Source organism: Mandrillus leucophaeus, unplaced genomic scaffold (assembly GCF_000951045.1).
Source record: "Mandrillus leucophaeus isolate KB7577 unplaced genomic scaffold, Mleu.le_1.0 Scaffold692, whole genome shotgun sequence".
In the NCBI taxonomy this organism is placed as follows: domain Eukaryota; kingdom Metazoa; phylum Chordata; class Mammalia; order Primates; family Cercopithecidae; genus Mandrillus; species Mandrillus leucophaeus.
Window position 1 is genome coordinate 1,851,491 of NW_012107497.1, and position 17,634 is coordinate 1,869,124.

The 17,634-nt window shown below is 36.3% G+C and overlaps 1 protein-coding gene across 1 annotated transcript in view; it reads left to right on the top strand.

The window, feature by feature from the left end:
- The window catches only part of LOC105555622 (dystrophin), a gene marked incomplete at its 3' end in the record, with an annotated part of 1,920,295 nt that overhangs the window by 647,279 nt on the left and 1,255,382 nt on the right, over positions 1-17,634 (top strand). Inside the window, exon 16 of the mRNA XM_012002637.1 lies at positions 5,439-5,618. Coding sequence (XP_011858027.1) covers positions 5,439-5,618 — 180 coding nt within the window. The remainder of the gene's footprint in view (positions 1-5,438; positions 5,619-17,634) is intronic.

Consider the following 17,634-nt stretch of genomic DNA (forward strand, 5'->3'; position numbering starts at 1 on the left):
CAAAAATGAGGAGAATAAATACTTCAAAAAAGTAGGAAGTGATATACGCTGTCACATGCCACAGAGAGGAGAGGATAAATTGCTGGTGGATTCTATCATATCTAGAGGAATGGATGCATGGATTACATCTCCTTAAAGCAGAATATACCTTACAAACATTGTTCTTCTCAGGTAAAATATGAATCCTTGCAGTAAATAAGTGAGTGACCACTGATTATCAAAATGCATTCATGCCCTCTGATTAGGAGCCAAGATATATTGCTAGTTAAATACAGAACCATGTGCTTCAGACAGTCAATCATAACGGTGATGGTCAATCATATTCTGTGGGTTGAAAAAGTCACAAGCTTGCCCAGATTCAAGGAAAAAGAATTAGGTTTCATTTCCTCCTGGAGAAGCACCAAGATCAAGTTATAGCAAAGCATCTGAGGTGAGGATATTTTACAGCCATCTTTGGAAAGTACCACATGCCAGAATAGTACAGTTATTTTACATGATGATAAATTCCAAATCTCAATATCTAGTGAAAGTTCCTACATATATTGTTGACTAGATTTACCAATCAAGAAAGTTGTTCTTAGGAAGCTACAAACTGACAAAATCCAAATATGTTAAAGCTAGATGAGATTTTGCATCTCATCTAGTGTTTCTTCAGTCTAATTGCACATCTAAAGTTCATTAGGAACAGCTACTCAGGTTATTTCCAAAAGAAAATCGAGATCAAGAAAAAACACAGGACCTGTATCCTACAACATTAGTATCAGACTTAAAATGAACACTAAGACATTCAGACTCAGGTCCAGGTCTTTCAGTCTATTTCAGTACTCCTCATGTCAGTTGATTCCTTGGAAAAAATAACTGCAACTGAGAACTGTCATTTCTAACAATAATGTGCCTCTATGTTAACATTTTTGTGAGCAGAAATCTTGGCTAGCCTCAGGGCCATACAAATGCTCTTTTAACAAAGTCTCAATAATTTTCCAATAGGTTTAAAAACTGTATTATGTCACCTTGCTTGTGAACAAAGAGAAAATATGTTTTCTATAGGTCTTGTCATTTGATAGTTTAAGCCAATTAACAAAACCTGACAGCTGGTCTAGAATTTGAGGTAAAATTCCCCTGCTGACTCAGGCAGTGAATAAGAATTTAATGTTCATTAAAATATGTCACAATCTGAGACCCAAAACAGGTACCATCTGTCACCAGTTTTCACTACATGTCTAGGTATAGATACACTGTACTAAAAACTCTCTTTTCTTTACAATAAGTATAATTTGTTTTGAAATACTATCACTAATAACCTACAGGATTGTCTCCTCCTTACCGTTGGGGTGGGAGGTGGGGATTATGACATTTAATTTGCTCTAGATCTTTGGGATTAGTGTCCAAATCATGTAGATCTCTTATTTTATATAATCAAAACTGATTTAAGTTTTAAACTGATTTGGCGTCAGGAATAAAAAATGAAGGGAAACAAGAAACAGTAGCTTTTATGAGGTGAATTATAAGACTTGTAGAATCATGTAAATTATCATGGGAAGATCTGAGTCAAGAAGAAATCTGTTCCTGAGTAAGTGTATTGCTGCTGGGGGGACTGTTGGTGTTTGCCAGGTAAAGACAGCTCTGGGGAAGCAGGGTGATCCAAGAGAGTATGCCATATAAGGGCTACAGAAGTACTTGGGAATTGAAGATACTCTTAAATGGCTGTGGGATCAAAGGACATGGATGAAGTGCTTATGGTAACTGAGCAAGTTCCTGTTGACAGTGCTGTTTGACTTGCTACCTTTACCTCAGCCGCTGGGATGGCCATTCAGACAGAAGCAATGCTTCTCAAAATGTGTTCCCCCAACCGGCAGCATCAGTATCAAGGAAATTTGTTAGGAATGCACATTGTTAGGTCATCTTCAGACCAATGATTTAGAAACTCTGGAAGTAGAGCCTAGTCATCTGCCTTTCAGGTAATTCTGGTGTTCTTTCAAGATGAGAACCTCTGTAATAGATCAACCTCCCAAAGTACAATTGGTGATTAGAATGAATTGGAGTACATCTTATATATAGATAAGTAACTACACATAATATAGGTGCAAAACTCAATTTTAACAATATAGGAGAAATTGTCTTGGCATTATTCTCTTATGCATATTGCTGATGAGAGTGAGATGAAGGTTTCCTGGGCCTTTCGTAACGATGCATTATCTTTTCACTTCAAATCATCTTGAACAGCTTATCTGTCTCTTCTCCGTATCCACTGCTCACCCAGTCTGATTTATTGACTGTACCTTCCTGCCTACCTTGGAGGTAGGTCCACATGCCTGGCTTCTATAAAAATAAAATATATTTCTTCTTTTACTATCTCCGCTGGCCTTTGCTTTGTACACATTTTCTAGATCTTCCTTTTGCCACCTGAATTTTCTAGAGCACTATGGGTCTCTGGCACTCATAGACCTATGGTTAATTATTGATATGTAGAAATACATATTTTATGCAATCATTAGTAACAAATCATAGTTATTTAATATGCACATGTAAGACCTAAGCTTAAAAGAGCCAGCATCAATGGATAGACAGGACAAGGTAATTCTAATGAATTCTATGATCTAATGTGTCTGGCACCATCATGGAGTTTCTTTCTTTTCCTCCCTTTGTTAATCCTGGGGGAGTTCTTCTGGAACCAGGAAATGACTACTGAAAGATAGAAAGAGAGAGAGAAACCGAGACCAAATAACTGAGCTGCCATCATCATTTTTGAAATGCATATCTAAAATTTATTAGGTAGAAGTCTGGGTTCAGTGTTTTTGTCATATAGACATATAAAAATTCATTTATTCAGTAATCACACAATGTAATTATAACATTGGTTTTACTTTACCTTGAGTGCACTTTTCTTAATTGGATTTTTTTTTTTTCTTTTTGGAGATGGAGTCTCGCTCTGTTGCCCAGGCTGGAGTGCAGTGGTACGATCTTGCCTCAGGGCAACCTCTACCTCCCTGGTTCAAGCGATTCTCTTGCCTCAGCCTCCTGAGTAGCTAGGACTACAGGCATGCACTAACATGCCCAGCTAATTTTTGTATTTTTAGTAGAGACAGGGTTTCTCTATGTTGGCCAGGCTGGTCTCGAACTCCTGACCTCTTGATCTGCCCGCCTCAGCCTCCGAAAGTGCTGAGATTATAGATGTGAGCCACCACCTCTAATTTTGTTTTTAATGGTGACTTTCATTTTTGTAATGCTTACCAAATGTTTCTTCATTTGACTTAATATTAAAACAGGAGGCTTACAACACTCCTGACATGTTTCCAGATCATTACATACTTTGTTTAAATAATGGGTAGACCCTTTAGCCTTATACATATGGCTATTTAAAATAGTTTCTTACAGTCTGAGAAAGTAAGCCAAAGAGGATTGTACTTACATAATTTTTTTTATTTTTAAATTTTTGTCTTTCTTTATATTGTGCCTCTTTCTGTAGTTAAAAAAAAAAAAAAGGAAAATGACACTGTATAATGTAACTGGAGGAATATACATTGAAATTGAAATTCAAATATGGCTCTCAGCTTGAGACAGGTAGCATAAACCTTTGTTCTAGTACTAATGCAAATATTCACTTAAATTTAATGGAAAGCTAACATGTGAATTAAACAAAATGAATATGCAAAACCTATCTATTGGGCTGGTACAGTGGCTCATGTCTGTAATCCCAGCACGTTGGGAGGCCAAGGCGAGTGGATCACTTGAGGTCAGGAGTTTGAGACCAGTCAGGCCAACATGGTGAGACCCCTGTCTCTACTAAAAATATGAAAAATTAGCTGGGCGTAGTGGCATGTGCCTGTAATGCCAGCTACTCACGAGACTGACATAGGAGAATTGCTTGAACCTGGGAGACAGAGGCTACAGTGAGCTGAGATCACGACACTGCACTCCAGCCTGCCCGACAGAGTGAGACTCCCCCAACTCAAAAAAAAAAAAAGGCACCTATCTATTGCTAAACCCCCACACCATGAGTTTTATTGTGATATGAATTCAATGTATAATATCTTAATTTATATTTTGGTCTATTATTTCAAGCTCAGAAAAATACTGAAGTCATTGTTAAGGAAAATCATTTCCCCTTAAAAATGGCATGAAGACTGAACTATAACATACACCAGGTGAAGCAGATTCTGAGTAAAAGACAAACTAATTGGAGGAGACACTAGAGCATTCTGCAGTTCAGAGCTATCAATGCTGGTGGCGTGCCAAAATGGACTACTTAGATTGTCCTTTTCAGGAAGGTGTATTGACTGCTCTAGGTTGGGGGCACTTTGGTTCATGAGTAATTGGTGCATCTGTTTCATGACAATTTCTATGCTGTATGTTATGTTAGCTCTTAAATAAACTTGGATTTGTTTCGGAAAGACAGGTATCACGGTTTATATTCATTGTATTTGCTGCCAAATATGGGGTTGTTAAGTGACTGTAAGATAATTTTCTCCTTTATTTCTCTTCCTTCTTCTTTTTTGTTTACAAATTAAGTCGGGGAGTAATGTTTAGTACCCAGGAATTGAATTTCTCCGTGTGCCAGGCAACGTTACTGAGTCAAGTAAAAAAACTGTCCTGATTTACTGATTTCACATAAACCACTTATTCCTTTCAAATCAACCATAGGGAGTTTGTAACCCTCCACAGCTCACAGGAACTTTGGAAACATAAATGGCATAAAAACTGTTTCATAAGACACCTGAGTATTTACAAAACCTGAAAAGAGATGCTGAAGGATTTATGTCATGCCCAGCGACTTAGTTCTTTTACTTAATGGGCTCTACAATTAGTTTTAAAAAATAATTACTCAAATAACCAGATGTTAATTGATTAATGGATGCTACGAAAATTTTAAGGTCAGTAAATCACATAATGAGATTTTTATCTCTAAATGGTGAACAGAATGTTAAAATGGTGGAAACAATAATATTGTAATTTTATCCAAATAATCATAGCATTTCAGAATAGCAAGCTTCCTTAGCCATTCTCATTTTCTCAACTCACTAGCTTTTCTTCAGTACTCCTGGTACCTGATTGTCATTTTTCATTTGAATTCTGTCAGGAATTAAGGGGAAATCCAAAAGCCATGCCTTCCAAATTCCACATGTTGATCTCTGTTTTGCCTTTTGAAGCAATATTACCTTTTCACTTGGATGTTCTTCAAATATTTTAAGGTAGCTCTTAATTGCCTCTAGTAGGTCTTTATTCTACATCTGACTTTCCTTTCTCTTCAAACTTCTTGGGAAAATTAGATAGATTATAACTTTCTACCTATATTTTTCTGAACTTTTGATCCTTTGCAGGCACGATTGAAATATTTTCTTATCTGTACAAATGAGCAAATACATGCAAAAGCAGATTGAACTATAGTGGTGTATAAAATGTAACCCAGGTTTATTCTGTGATCTTTCTTGTTTTAACAGGTTTTAAAAGCAGATCTAGAAAAGAAAAAGCAATCCATGGACAAACTTTATTCACTCAAACAAGATCTTCTTTCAACACTGAAGAATAAGTCAGTGACCCAAAAGATGGAAGCATGGCTGGAAAACTTTGCCCGGTGTTGGGATAATTTAGTCCAAAAACTTGAAAAGAGTACAGCACAGGTTAGTGATACCAATTATGCTACAGATGATCTCAGAGATTTTTAAAATCTGTATTAAGAGAGTAACATTATAACCCTACAAAAGAAGCAACCAGATTAGTTTTTACCCTGTGTTTAGTTAAATAAAAACATGATCCTTTTGCCTGTCTTCTTCTTGGAGAATGCTGAGGAGGAAGAGTGCTAATTAACTGAACTTGTTACTGCCCTAGAGTGAATTTCTTCCAGCCCAATAGTAATGGGGAACTGAGTGACTTAGAGCAGGTGAACAAAATGCTGGGAAACTGTATCATCACCATCTAACCCCAAATCAGAGATTGCTGGAACCACTAGGACCATTAGCCAACTCCATTTTACTCTTGAGAAAAATGAAACTTAGGGAAGAAAAGTAAATTTTTCAAGACAAGTTAGTGGTAGGAGGACTAGGGTTCAGGTCCTTTGATTTCTTGGAAAGTTTTTTATTAGCGCAGTTAATTATCTGGCTGTTGTACCTTTTCTGCCATAGACTGCTGATTTCATAAAATCATGAATGTGGCTTAGTTATACTAACACATATGGGCTGTAGATTATGAAAACATCTCAGCTACATTTGGGGTATGTGGTTTTATTATAATAATTTTTAAAAATTTAATCACTAAAATGGGGTAATGTTAAAAGCTGAACTTCTTGTCTTATATAATTGGATGGTAGAATAATGAGTAGTCATTCAGGATATAAACATGATATATAATAGTATTTAACATATTCTGCCACATAGTCTGGCATTATAAGGAATAACTTTAATCACAATTCATAGCTCAATGCACATGCATACACTTCCATATTCAATAGATTTTAGGCATATACTTCCTCTATTGTGAGACAAGCACACGAAATTTGTTTTCTTGAGAATTGACATCTGATAAGTAGCACTTAGGAAATGCCTTTTGAAGACATGAAGTTTGTAGTATTGCCTCCAGGAATAAAATTTAAGACAGCATAATAAACCAGCCTATATGATGTTCAATCACAGTTCAATGTTACTTTTAATCCAATTTGATATTTTAAAAAATAATTTGAAGAAATATGAATATAAATTGTAATAATTTCCCACACAATCATTAGATAATAAAAACTCCATTTGTTTTCCATTAAACATACTTTAGCAATTAATTGATCTAATAGTAATTTTACTACTGTATTGTCATTCCTCCAATTTTATGTGATCTGCCCATGACTTCTTTAAAATACGTTGGTATTTATGTAATAAATACATGAGACATTAGTCAATTTGATACTTTTTAACCGAACGTTAACATTATTCCCATATGTACCCATTACTTCTGTAGATTATTGCTGCCATAGAATGGTCAGTTGCCATGTTAAGAAAGATTGTCATTATTTGATAAAGAAAGTTATTTTGACATGCATCCTTTTTAAGGGATATGTTTATGGAGCTGTAACAGTTAACCACAGGTCGTGTTCTAGTTCATTTGCATTGCATGCAGTGGTTCTCAAACTTGAGTCTGCATAGTAGCCACCTGAGGAGCTAATTAAAATGCATATTCCTAAACACTTTGCTCAGAAAAATCTCATCCATAAGCTATGATAAGGACCTAAAACTCTACATCTTTACATGAAATTAAGTCCAACATGCATTATAGCATATATCTCTTCACTTGCTCATAGGGATACAATGAAGACAAAATGGACGCATTGACATGAAAGCATTTGAGGGGAAAATGGTTGAGCTTGATATGTAAGTCATGTAGTTAGTCTGAAGGGCTTTTTGTGGTTCACTGTCTGCTTTTTTTTATTTTTATTTTTTTGAGATGGAGTCTCACTGTGTCGCCCAGGCTGGAGTGCAGTGGCGCAGTCTCAGCTCACTTCAAGCTCCGCCTCCCAGGTTCACACCATCCTCCTGCCTCAGCCTCCCAAGTAGGTGGGACTATAGGCGCCCACCACCACTCCTGGCTAATTTTTTTGTATTTTTAGTAGAGACAGGGTTTCACCATGTTGTCCAGGATGGTCTCGATCTCCTGACCTTGTGATCCTCTCACTTCGGCCTCCCAAAGTGCTGAGATTACAGGTGTGAGCCACCACACCGGGCCCACTATCTGCTTTTAATTTTATTTTCAGTTACACGCTCCTATTGTGGGCTAGAAACAAATAAAAGGACTTAACATCATGTAAGTTGTTTTCCAGAACACTAAGCTTGAGTCTTTCTTAAACTCATATTTCAGTTTTCTCTCATTGCCTTTCCAAAAATTATGCTGTCATAGGATCGATCCAAATCTTTACTGGTTGTTTTTGAGCTCACAGGAAGATAGAAATGGAGCTACCCAGGAAAAGAGAAATTAAAAGCAGGTAAAGAGACAGCAGAGAAATAGTGTTATGTAAGAGCAACTAATTTTCTTTTATCTGTGTCAAATTGACCTTGATCAAAATTACATAAGAATTCCAAGAATATGGGCTGTAAGGTTGTGACTTTGAAGAACAAAGCTCACTTGTATGTGCATTTTCTATAATGATTGTAGGAGAAAAATCAGTTTCATTAATGACTATTCACATGATACCCTCAATTGTTTCAAAAATTATTTTAAATAATTAGTATAAAGAATGAGCAAAGTTCTTATAATGGTTAAAACCTATTGTGAGGCAGGGTATGGAAATCGTGATGGAGATGACAAGGCATCCAATTGTACTCATATAAAGAACACTGCTTGTGCATATGATTGCTATTCAGGTCAAAGCTTGGAGGCATTTTTGACCCTATGAAGCAGTCGCATGGCAAGAGATCAAAACGTGAAAAAAATAATCAGCTGGGAGGGCTGCTCTCTTGCATTTCAAACTCAGATTTGACTTGAATAATACCTGGACACAAGTATGAGGGTATTTAAGTTGATTAGAAGGTAGCCTAAGAAGATAGAAAATACTTTGTTTCTAAATGTTGGAGAGAGAATGACTCTTGCTATGTGGAGGCTTACAATGAGAAAAGAGGGCAAATATACCCTGGATTGACTTCTTTAAAAACTCAAATGATCCTGTTTCCCAGTAATTTTTCATAAATATACTTGTTGCAATTTGCACAATTTTTTCTAGTTGCCTTAACCCTGATCGATATATATTTTATCTTGATCATAATTGTGAAATACGATAGTGACGAATTCCGTCAACATTCGCTTGTCTGAAAAGGATTTTATTTCTCCTTCACTTATGAAGCTTACTTTGTCTGGATATGAAATTCTGCCTTGGAAATTCTTTTCTTTCACAGTGTTGAATATTAGTCCCCAGTCTCTACTGGCTTGTAGAGTTTCTGCTGAGAGATCTGCTGTTAATCTGATGGACTTCCCTTTGTAGGTGACCTGGCTTTTCTCTCTGGCTGCTCTTAACATGTTTTCTTTCATTTCAACCTTAGAGAATTTTATGATTATATATCTTGGGGTTGGTCTTCTCAGTGAGTATCTGGCATTTCTTGAATTTGAATATTGGGCTGGCTTTCTAGGTTGGGGAAGTTCTCCTGGATGATATCCTGAAGTATGATTCTCAACTTGGTTCTGTTCTCCCCATCTCTTTCAGGTACCCCAAACAATCTTTGCTTCAGAATTTACATAATCCCACATTTCTCAGAGGTTTTGTGCATTCATTTTTACTCGTTTTTTTCCTCTAATCTTGTCTACCTGTCTTATTTCAGCAAGATAGTCTTCAGGCTCTGAGATTCTTTCCTCTGCTTGGTCTATTCAGGTATTGACACTGTGATTGCATTCTGGAGTTCTCGTATTGCGTTTCTCATCTCCATCAGGTCATTTATGTTCCTCTGTAAATTGGTTATTCTGGTTATCAGCTCCTGTTATGTTTTATCATGGTTGTTAACTTCTTTGCATTGGGTTAGAACATTTTCCTCTAGCTCAGGGAAGTTCATTATTACCCCCCTTTGAAGCCTACTTCTCTCAATTCATCCATCTCAGCCTCAGCCCATCATCTCATTCCAGTCAGAATGGTGATTATTAAAAAGTCAAGAAACAACAGATGCTGACAGGGTTGCAGAGAAATGGGAATGCTTTTACACTGTTGGTGTGAATGTAAATTAGTTTAACCATTGTGGAAGACAGTGTGGCGATTCCTCAAAGAACTAGAACCAGAAATACCCAGCAAGGCCTTGACTGGGCATATACCCAAAGGAATATAAATCATCCCATTATAAAAATACATGCATTTGTATGTTCATTGCAGCACTATTCATGATAGCAAAGACATAGAATCAACCCAAATGCCCATCAATGATAGACTGGGTAAAGAAAATGTGGTATATATACACCATGGAATAGTATGCAGCCATAAAAAGGAATGAGATTTTGTCCTTTGCAGGGACATGGATGGAGCTGGAAACTGTTATTCTCAGCAAACTCATGCGGAAACAGAAAACCAAACACTGTGTGTTCTCACTCATAAGTGGGAGCTGAACAATGGAAACACATGGGCACGGGGAAGAGAACAACACACAGTGGGGCCTGTTGGTGGGAGAGGAGGGAGAGCGTCAGGAAAAACAGCTAATGGATGTTGTGCTCAATATCTATGTGATGGGTCAGTAGGTACAGCATACCACCATGGCACACATTTACCTACGTAACAAACCTGCACATCCAGTACATGTACCCTGGAACTTAATAAATGTGATAGTAAGAAATGTATTATAATTAATATTTTAAAATAGAATTTATGTGATTTGAAGCATTACTTTCCTCGTTTGACCGAAATCACATGTGCTGTTGAAAGGGTATATTATTCATATTCTTTACAATTTGATATGGTAATTGTAAGTACCATGTTATACCATAAATTATAATTACCATATTTAATATATAATTTACATTAAGTATTATACACCATACACTGGCTGCTTTGGTGTAAGCATATATTTTTTTTCAGGCGAGTCTAAAGGTTTTGTAGTTTTGTGAATTTTTAGTACAGTAAATTGTCTTAGGGATAAGGAAAGTTGTATGACTTATTAAGGTTCAAATATCTCATTCTCATTTTGTGAATATTTTTCTATATTGCTAACAACCATTTTTACAGCATTCTCAACTGTGAGCACCTCTTTAATATAAAATATATATGCTCAGAATTTGCCTCTTCTTGTACTTGGCAGTTCATGTTCATGCTAGATATGTTTGTGCTTACATTCAAGGATGCCCAAAAAGAGAAAATGATTATTATATAATTACGTGTATTTTCTATATCATTTATATCCTGATGAGAGATTTATTATATGTGCTACCGAAGCAAGCAACTGATGAGAGATTTAAAACTCCTATCAAATAGTAATATAAAACATAACTGTAAATGATAAGCCAATGATTTTCATTATATCCAAAATGCAAATAGAAATATGCAAACATACCAAGATGAAAATTTCTTTACATACTCTTCTTTTCTGAGTTCATTCTCATTCTTTAAAGATCCTGTATTTTAGCCCTTCATAAAATAGTCTATGTTCACATTCTGGCTGTACCCATTCTCAGAGCATAATTTTGTAGACCTCTTTGTACAAGAGGGATATAGTTGCAAATGGTTTGCCTCTCTTCTTTTTTGTCCAGTAATTTTAATTAAAAATACTCTAAGGCTTTTTAGTTAAAAGCCCTTTTCATTGCTTCCTGAAAGCTTTTCAAGACTAGTAAGCCTGATGCCAATAAAAAGGAAAGAAAATGATTTTTTAAAACCTAGAATTAAAATTACCTCACTTATTTTGTGTTTCCTTCTTATTTAAGTTCATAGAATTAACTTCCTTAAATTTCAGGACATGTTTTGGATAATTTCTGAGGTTAAAGGTTTTATTAGAAAAGTTGGAAGTTGGCTGAGGGTGGTGGCTCACATTTGTAATCCCAGCACTTTGGGAGGCCGAGGCGGGCAGATCATCTGAGGTCAGGATTTTGAAACCAGCCTGGTCAACGTGGTGAAACCCTCTCTCTACTAAAAATACAAAAAAAAAAAAAAAAAAAAATTAGCCAAGCGTAGTGACAGGCACTTGTAATCCCAGCTACTTGGGAGGCTGAGGCAAGAGAATTGCTTGAACCCAGGCGGAGGTTGCAGTGAGCCAACATCATACCACTGTACTCCAGCCTGGATGACAGAGCGAGACTTCATCTCAGGAAAAAAAAGAAAAAAGAAAATTTGAAGTTACATCTCAAATAACTTTGGAAATTAACTATCATTTTGCTACCTCCAACTAAAATAGATATTTGAGAATGGGCCTTGTACATCAGTGCAATAGGTTTTACCTTGTAAATGCATTGTCTGTAACAATATAAAATGTAAGCACTAAAAAATTTAATACATTGGGTCTGAGTTAACTCGTGGAATCTCTCATTCTTTATTTATAAATTTAAAAGAAAGGTAACCTAGGCAGATTTCTATAGTGGCCATCAAGTTCTAAATGTCTTCAATATGTTTCTCTTTGCTTTTATGTAAAACTCTGGAGTACTTAGTGAAGAAGATTCCTACTTTGTCCAGTGGAGAGGCAGCTAGAAAATAATGATAATGGCCGGGCATGGTGGCTCAAGCCTGTAATCCCAGCTCTTTGGGAGGCTGAGGTGGATGGATCACGAGGTCGTGAGATCAAGACCATCTTGGCTAACACAGTGAAACCCCATCTCTACTAAAAATACAAAAAATTAGCTGGGCGTAGTGGCATGCACCTGTAGTCCCAGCTACTCAGGAGGCTGAGGCAGGACAATTGCTTGAACCTGGGAGGCAGAGGTAGTGAGCCAAGATTGTGCCACTGCACTCCAGCAGTGCGCTCTGGGTGACAGAGTGAGACTCCATCTGAGAAAATAATGATAATAAAATCCTACCCCGTTTCAAAGGAGACTTATTCAAATATTACACTGTATTCATTGAGTATGTCATTAAAATACCATAAAGACAAAATGCTCAACATCTATATGACACACCTATTATCTCCTGACAAAAAATGAAATAACACAAAAATACAAACCTATACTTGATAATATCCATCCCTAATTATAGAATGTGTTTCATTACTTCAGTGTTATATGGTATGTAGAGGAAAGCCAGATGGATCAGAAAAAAAGAAATTTCATTGCTTTGGAATTTTTGCAGGTGCAATTAATTCACACGGTTGCTCAAATTCTGTATCTAATATGAATCCAGAAGACAACATACATCTCTTCCTTCTGATACAATCTGTACTAAAGACAATGTAAAATGAGGAACAAAATACATTAAATCGGACAATTTTACAGAATAAACCTTCTTAATTATCATATAATATTTATTTCAAAGAAACGAATGACTTGTGATGCCTTCTAAGTATTTGACAGTAATTTTCCTCATGATTCCAATGTCAGTACTTATTCAAGAAGTTTTATTCCCTTATTATCAGTATCAAGACAATAATTAATAGTAAAATTACGAGGCTATTCTCATGAACTTTGGCACTCATTGTATACTACATTCAGTTATGGGAAGTCCTCCATACTTCATAAGATAAAGCATTTTACATCCTTGTGATTGGTAACTCAGCTTTCTTTGTGACCAGCTGATCTTTTGCCCAAGGATTCTCCCAAAGTTCAACATATAAATATTTTCTTTTTCTTAGAGATGCAAATCTTGACCAGATTTTTGTGCCTTGTGCTACCATGCCTGTGGAGTTGGTTTTTAAGCATGGCTGTCAATTATTATCTAAAGCTGTTGCTATGATTATGCAGTATGTTTTAAACTGTAGAAGTACAATTCCTCCATCTCCATTAAAACTCATTGATCACTGCAAAGAGTTACATATATGTACAAACAACGTAATGAAAAACCTTGATCTACAGTTGTCAACCTGATTGTGTGTGTATAGTGTAATTTGACTAATTTTGCACAGATTTCAATATAGCATGTCAAGAGCCAAACATATTTAACATTCAGTAACTCTTCCTATATAATACTTATGACATGTCACTGTTTACAATTTCAATATTCTGAATTTATGTATGTATGTGTATGCATACAAACACACACCACTTAAAAGGAAACCACCATTTAAAAAACTGTACAAGTGTAGGAGCAAGTGAGTCTAGCTGATAAGAATGGGATGAATGAACAGACTTGGATTTATATCTATGCTTTGCTACTGAAAAATTTTATCTGCCTAAACAAGGTCACTTTCATCTATAAAATAGGAATAATATTAGTACTTACTCTTAGGGTCATTGTGAGGTAATAATAGCTACCGTTTATGAAGGCTTTACAGCATAACAAGGGAGTATTCTAGATCTTCTGAATAAGATAATCAATTCAAAAGACTCATTGTAATGCCTGGATAATGCAAAATGCTTCATAATTGGTACCTGTTATTGCAAGTATTAGTATTTTCAAAAAAAAATGTTATGCTAGATTAGGTAACTAATACTTTACAGCTTGTATCTTTCTAGTAAGTATCTAAATATTCAAATACTAGAATATCTCAAAAGGCAAGAAGTCGAAATCTCTTGCCCCAGCATAACAAAGAACTTACAAAGGCAATAATATGTAAATAATTAAATGGAAAGTTAAAAGTTGCAATTAAGAATGTCAGTCTAAAATAAAAGGGAAAATTTTTAGCCTGTTCTTGCACTGCTATAAAGACATACCTGAAACTGGGTAATTTATGAAGAAAAGAGGTTTAATTGAGTCATTCCTGTTTATGGCAATATAGTATTTCATGGTGTCTACGTACCACATTTTCTTTATCCAGTCTATCATTGATGAGCGTTTAGGTTGATTCCATGTCTTTGCTATTGTGTATAGTGTTGCATTGAACATACACATGCATATATCTTTATAATGGAATGATTTATATTCTTTGGGTATATACCCAGTAATGGGATTGCTGGGTTAAATGGTCTTTCTGCCTCTAGGTCTTTGAGAAATCTCTGCATTATCTTCCATAAGGGTTGAGCTAATTTACACTGCCACCAACAGTGTAAAAGCTTTCCCTTTTCTCCACAACCTCACCAGCATCTATTGTTTTTTGACTTCTTAATAATAGCCATTCTGACTGTTGTGAGATGGTATCTCATTGTGGTTTTGATTTACATTTCTCTAATGATCAGTGATGTTGAGTTTTCTTTCATATGTTTTTTTGGTCACATGTATGTCTTCTTTTGAGAAATGTTTGTTCATGTCCTTTGCCTGCTTTTTAATGAGATTGTTTTTTTCTTGTAAATTTGTTTAAGTTCCTTGTAGACTCTGGACCATGGTCAGATGGATAGATGTCAGAAATTTTCTCCCATTCTGTAGGTTGTCTGTTTACTCTGATGGTAGTTTCTTTTGCTGTGCAGAAGTTATTTAGTTTAATTAGATCCCATTTGGTCAATTTTTGCTTTTGTTGCAGTTGTTTTGGCATTTTCCTCATGAAATCTTTGCCCATGCCTATGTCCTGAATTTTATTGCCTAGGTTTTCTTCTAGGGTTTTTATTGTTTTAGGTTTTGCATTTAAGTCTTTAATCTATCTTGAGTTAATTTTTGTATAGGTTGTAAGGAAGAGGTCCAGTTTCAGTTTTCTGCATAGGGCTATCCAGCTCTCCCAACACTACGTATTAAATAGGGAGTCCTTTCCCCATTGCTTGTTTTCTCAGGTTTGTCGAAGATCAGATGGTTGTAGGTGTGTAGTGTTATTTCTGAGTTCTCTATTCTGTTCCATTGGTCTATATGTCTGTCCTTGTACCAGTACCCTGCTCTTCTGGTTACTGTAGCCTTGTAGTATAGTTTGAAGTCTTAGCTTTTGGGCTGAGACGATAGGGTTTTCTGGATATATAATCATGTCATCTGCATACAAAGATAATTTGACTTCCTCTCTTCCTATGTGAATACCCTTTCTTTCTCCTCCCTGATTGCCCTGACCAGAACTTCCAATACTATGTTGAATAAGAATGGTGAGAGATGGCATCCTTGTCTTGTGCTAGTTTTCAGGGGGAATGGTTCTAGCTTTTGCCCATTCAGTAGGATATTGGTGTGGGTTTATAATTTATGGCTCTTAGTGTTTTGAGGTATGTTCCTTCAATACCTAGTTTATTGAGAATTTTTAACATTAAGGGATATTGAATTTTATTAAATACCTTTTTCGTTCCTATTGAGATAGTCATGTGGTTTTTGTCTTTAGTTCTGTTTGTGATGAATCACATGTATTGATTTGCATGTGTTAAATGAACCTTGCATGCTAGGGATGAAACCAACTTAATTGTGGTAGATAAGCTTTTTGATATGCTGCTGGATTTGGTTTGCCAGTGTTGTATTGAAAACTTTTGCATGAGTGTTCATCAAGGATACTAGCCCGAAATTTCCTTTTCTTTCTTTCTTTTCTTTTTTATCTCTGCCAGGTTTTGGGATCAGGATAATGCTGACCTCATCATATAAGTTAGGGAAAAGTCACTTCTTTTCAATTTTTTGAATAGTTTCAGTAGAAATGGTACCAGCTCTTTGTACCACCGGTAGAATTCAGCTATGATTCTTTCTGGACCTGGGCTTTTTTTGGTTGGTAGGATATTTATTACTGCCTCAATTTCAGAGCTGATTATTGATCTGTTCAGTGATTCAGTTTCTTTATAATTCAGTCTTGGGAGGGTATATGTGTTCAATAATTTATCCATTTCCTCTAGGTTTTCTAGTTTATGTGCATAGAGGTGTTTATAGTATTCCCTGATGGTTCTTTGTATTTCTCTAGAATCATTGGTGATATTCCTCTTCTAATTTTTGATTGTGTTTATTTGATTCTTCTCTTTTGATCTTCATTAGTCTAGCCAGAAGTCTATCTTTTTAATTTTTATTTTATTTTATTTTTTTCAAAAAATCAGCTCCTGGATTCATTTATTTTTTTGAAGGATTTTTCCTGTCTTTATCTCCTTCAGTTCAGCTCTGATCTTGGTTATTTCTTGCTTGTTTGCTCTTGGTTTTCTAGTTCTTTTAGTTGAGATGTTAGGCTGTTCACTTGATATCTTTGTAGTTTTTTGATGTGAGCATTTAGTGCTATAAATTTCCCTCTTAACACTGTTTTAACTGCATCCCAGAGATTCTGATACATTGTCTCTTTGTTCTCATTAGTTTCAAAGAACCACAGAGATGGCAGCTGGTCTTCCCCCCAGAAGCTCTTTCCCAGGGAGAGATCAGAGCTCTATCCATAGAACCCTAGGTGGAATTGCTGAAGTGCCCCACAGGGAGGTCCCACCCAGTGAGGAGGATGGATCAGGCTCCCACTCAAAGAAGCAGACTGGCCACGATCTGGCAAAGGGTGCCACTCACTTTTAAACAAATCTCATGAGAACTCTATCACAAGAACAGCAAAGGGGAAGTCCACACCCATGATTCAGTCACCTCCCATTAGGCCCTTCCTCCAACACTGAAGGTGGAATTCAACATGAGATTTGGGTGGGGACAGAGAGCCAAACCGTATCAGAAAATAACAGCATCAACAAAATAAATTTAAAATTTAAAAATAGCTGAATAGTTGGTAATTGCAACTACAGTCATGTGCTGCATAACAACATTTCAGTCAACACTGAACCACATATATGACAGTGGTCCCATAAGATTATAATACTGTATTATTTTTTACTTTTATTTTTGCTTCAGGGGTACATGTGGAGATTTGTCATATAGATAAATTGCATGTCACAGGGGTTTGGTGTCCAGATTATTTTGTCACCCAGTTAATAAGCATAGTACCCAATAAGTAGTTTTTTAATCCTCGCCCTCCTCCTACCCTCCAGCCTCACGTAGACTACAGTGTCTGTTGTCCCCTTTGAGTTCGTGTGTTCTCTATGTTTATCTCCCACTTAGAAGTGAGAAAATGGCCTGTAATCCCAGCACTTTGGGAGGCCGAGACGGGCGGATCACGAGGTCAGGAGATGAAGATCATCCTTGCTAACCCGGTGAAACCCCATCTCTACTAAAAAATACAAAAAACTAGCCGGGCGAGGTGGCGAGTGCCTGTAGTCCCAGCTACTCAGGAGGCTGAGGCAGGAGAATGGCGTAAACCCGGGAGGTGGAGCTTGCAGTGA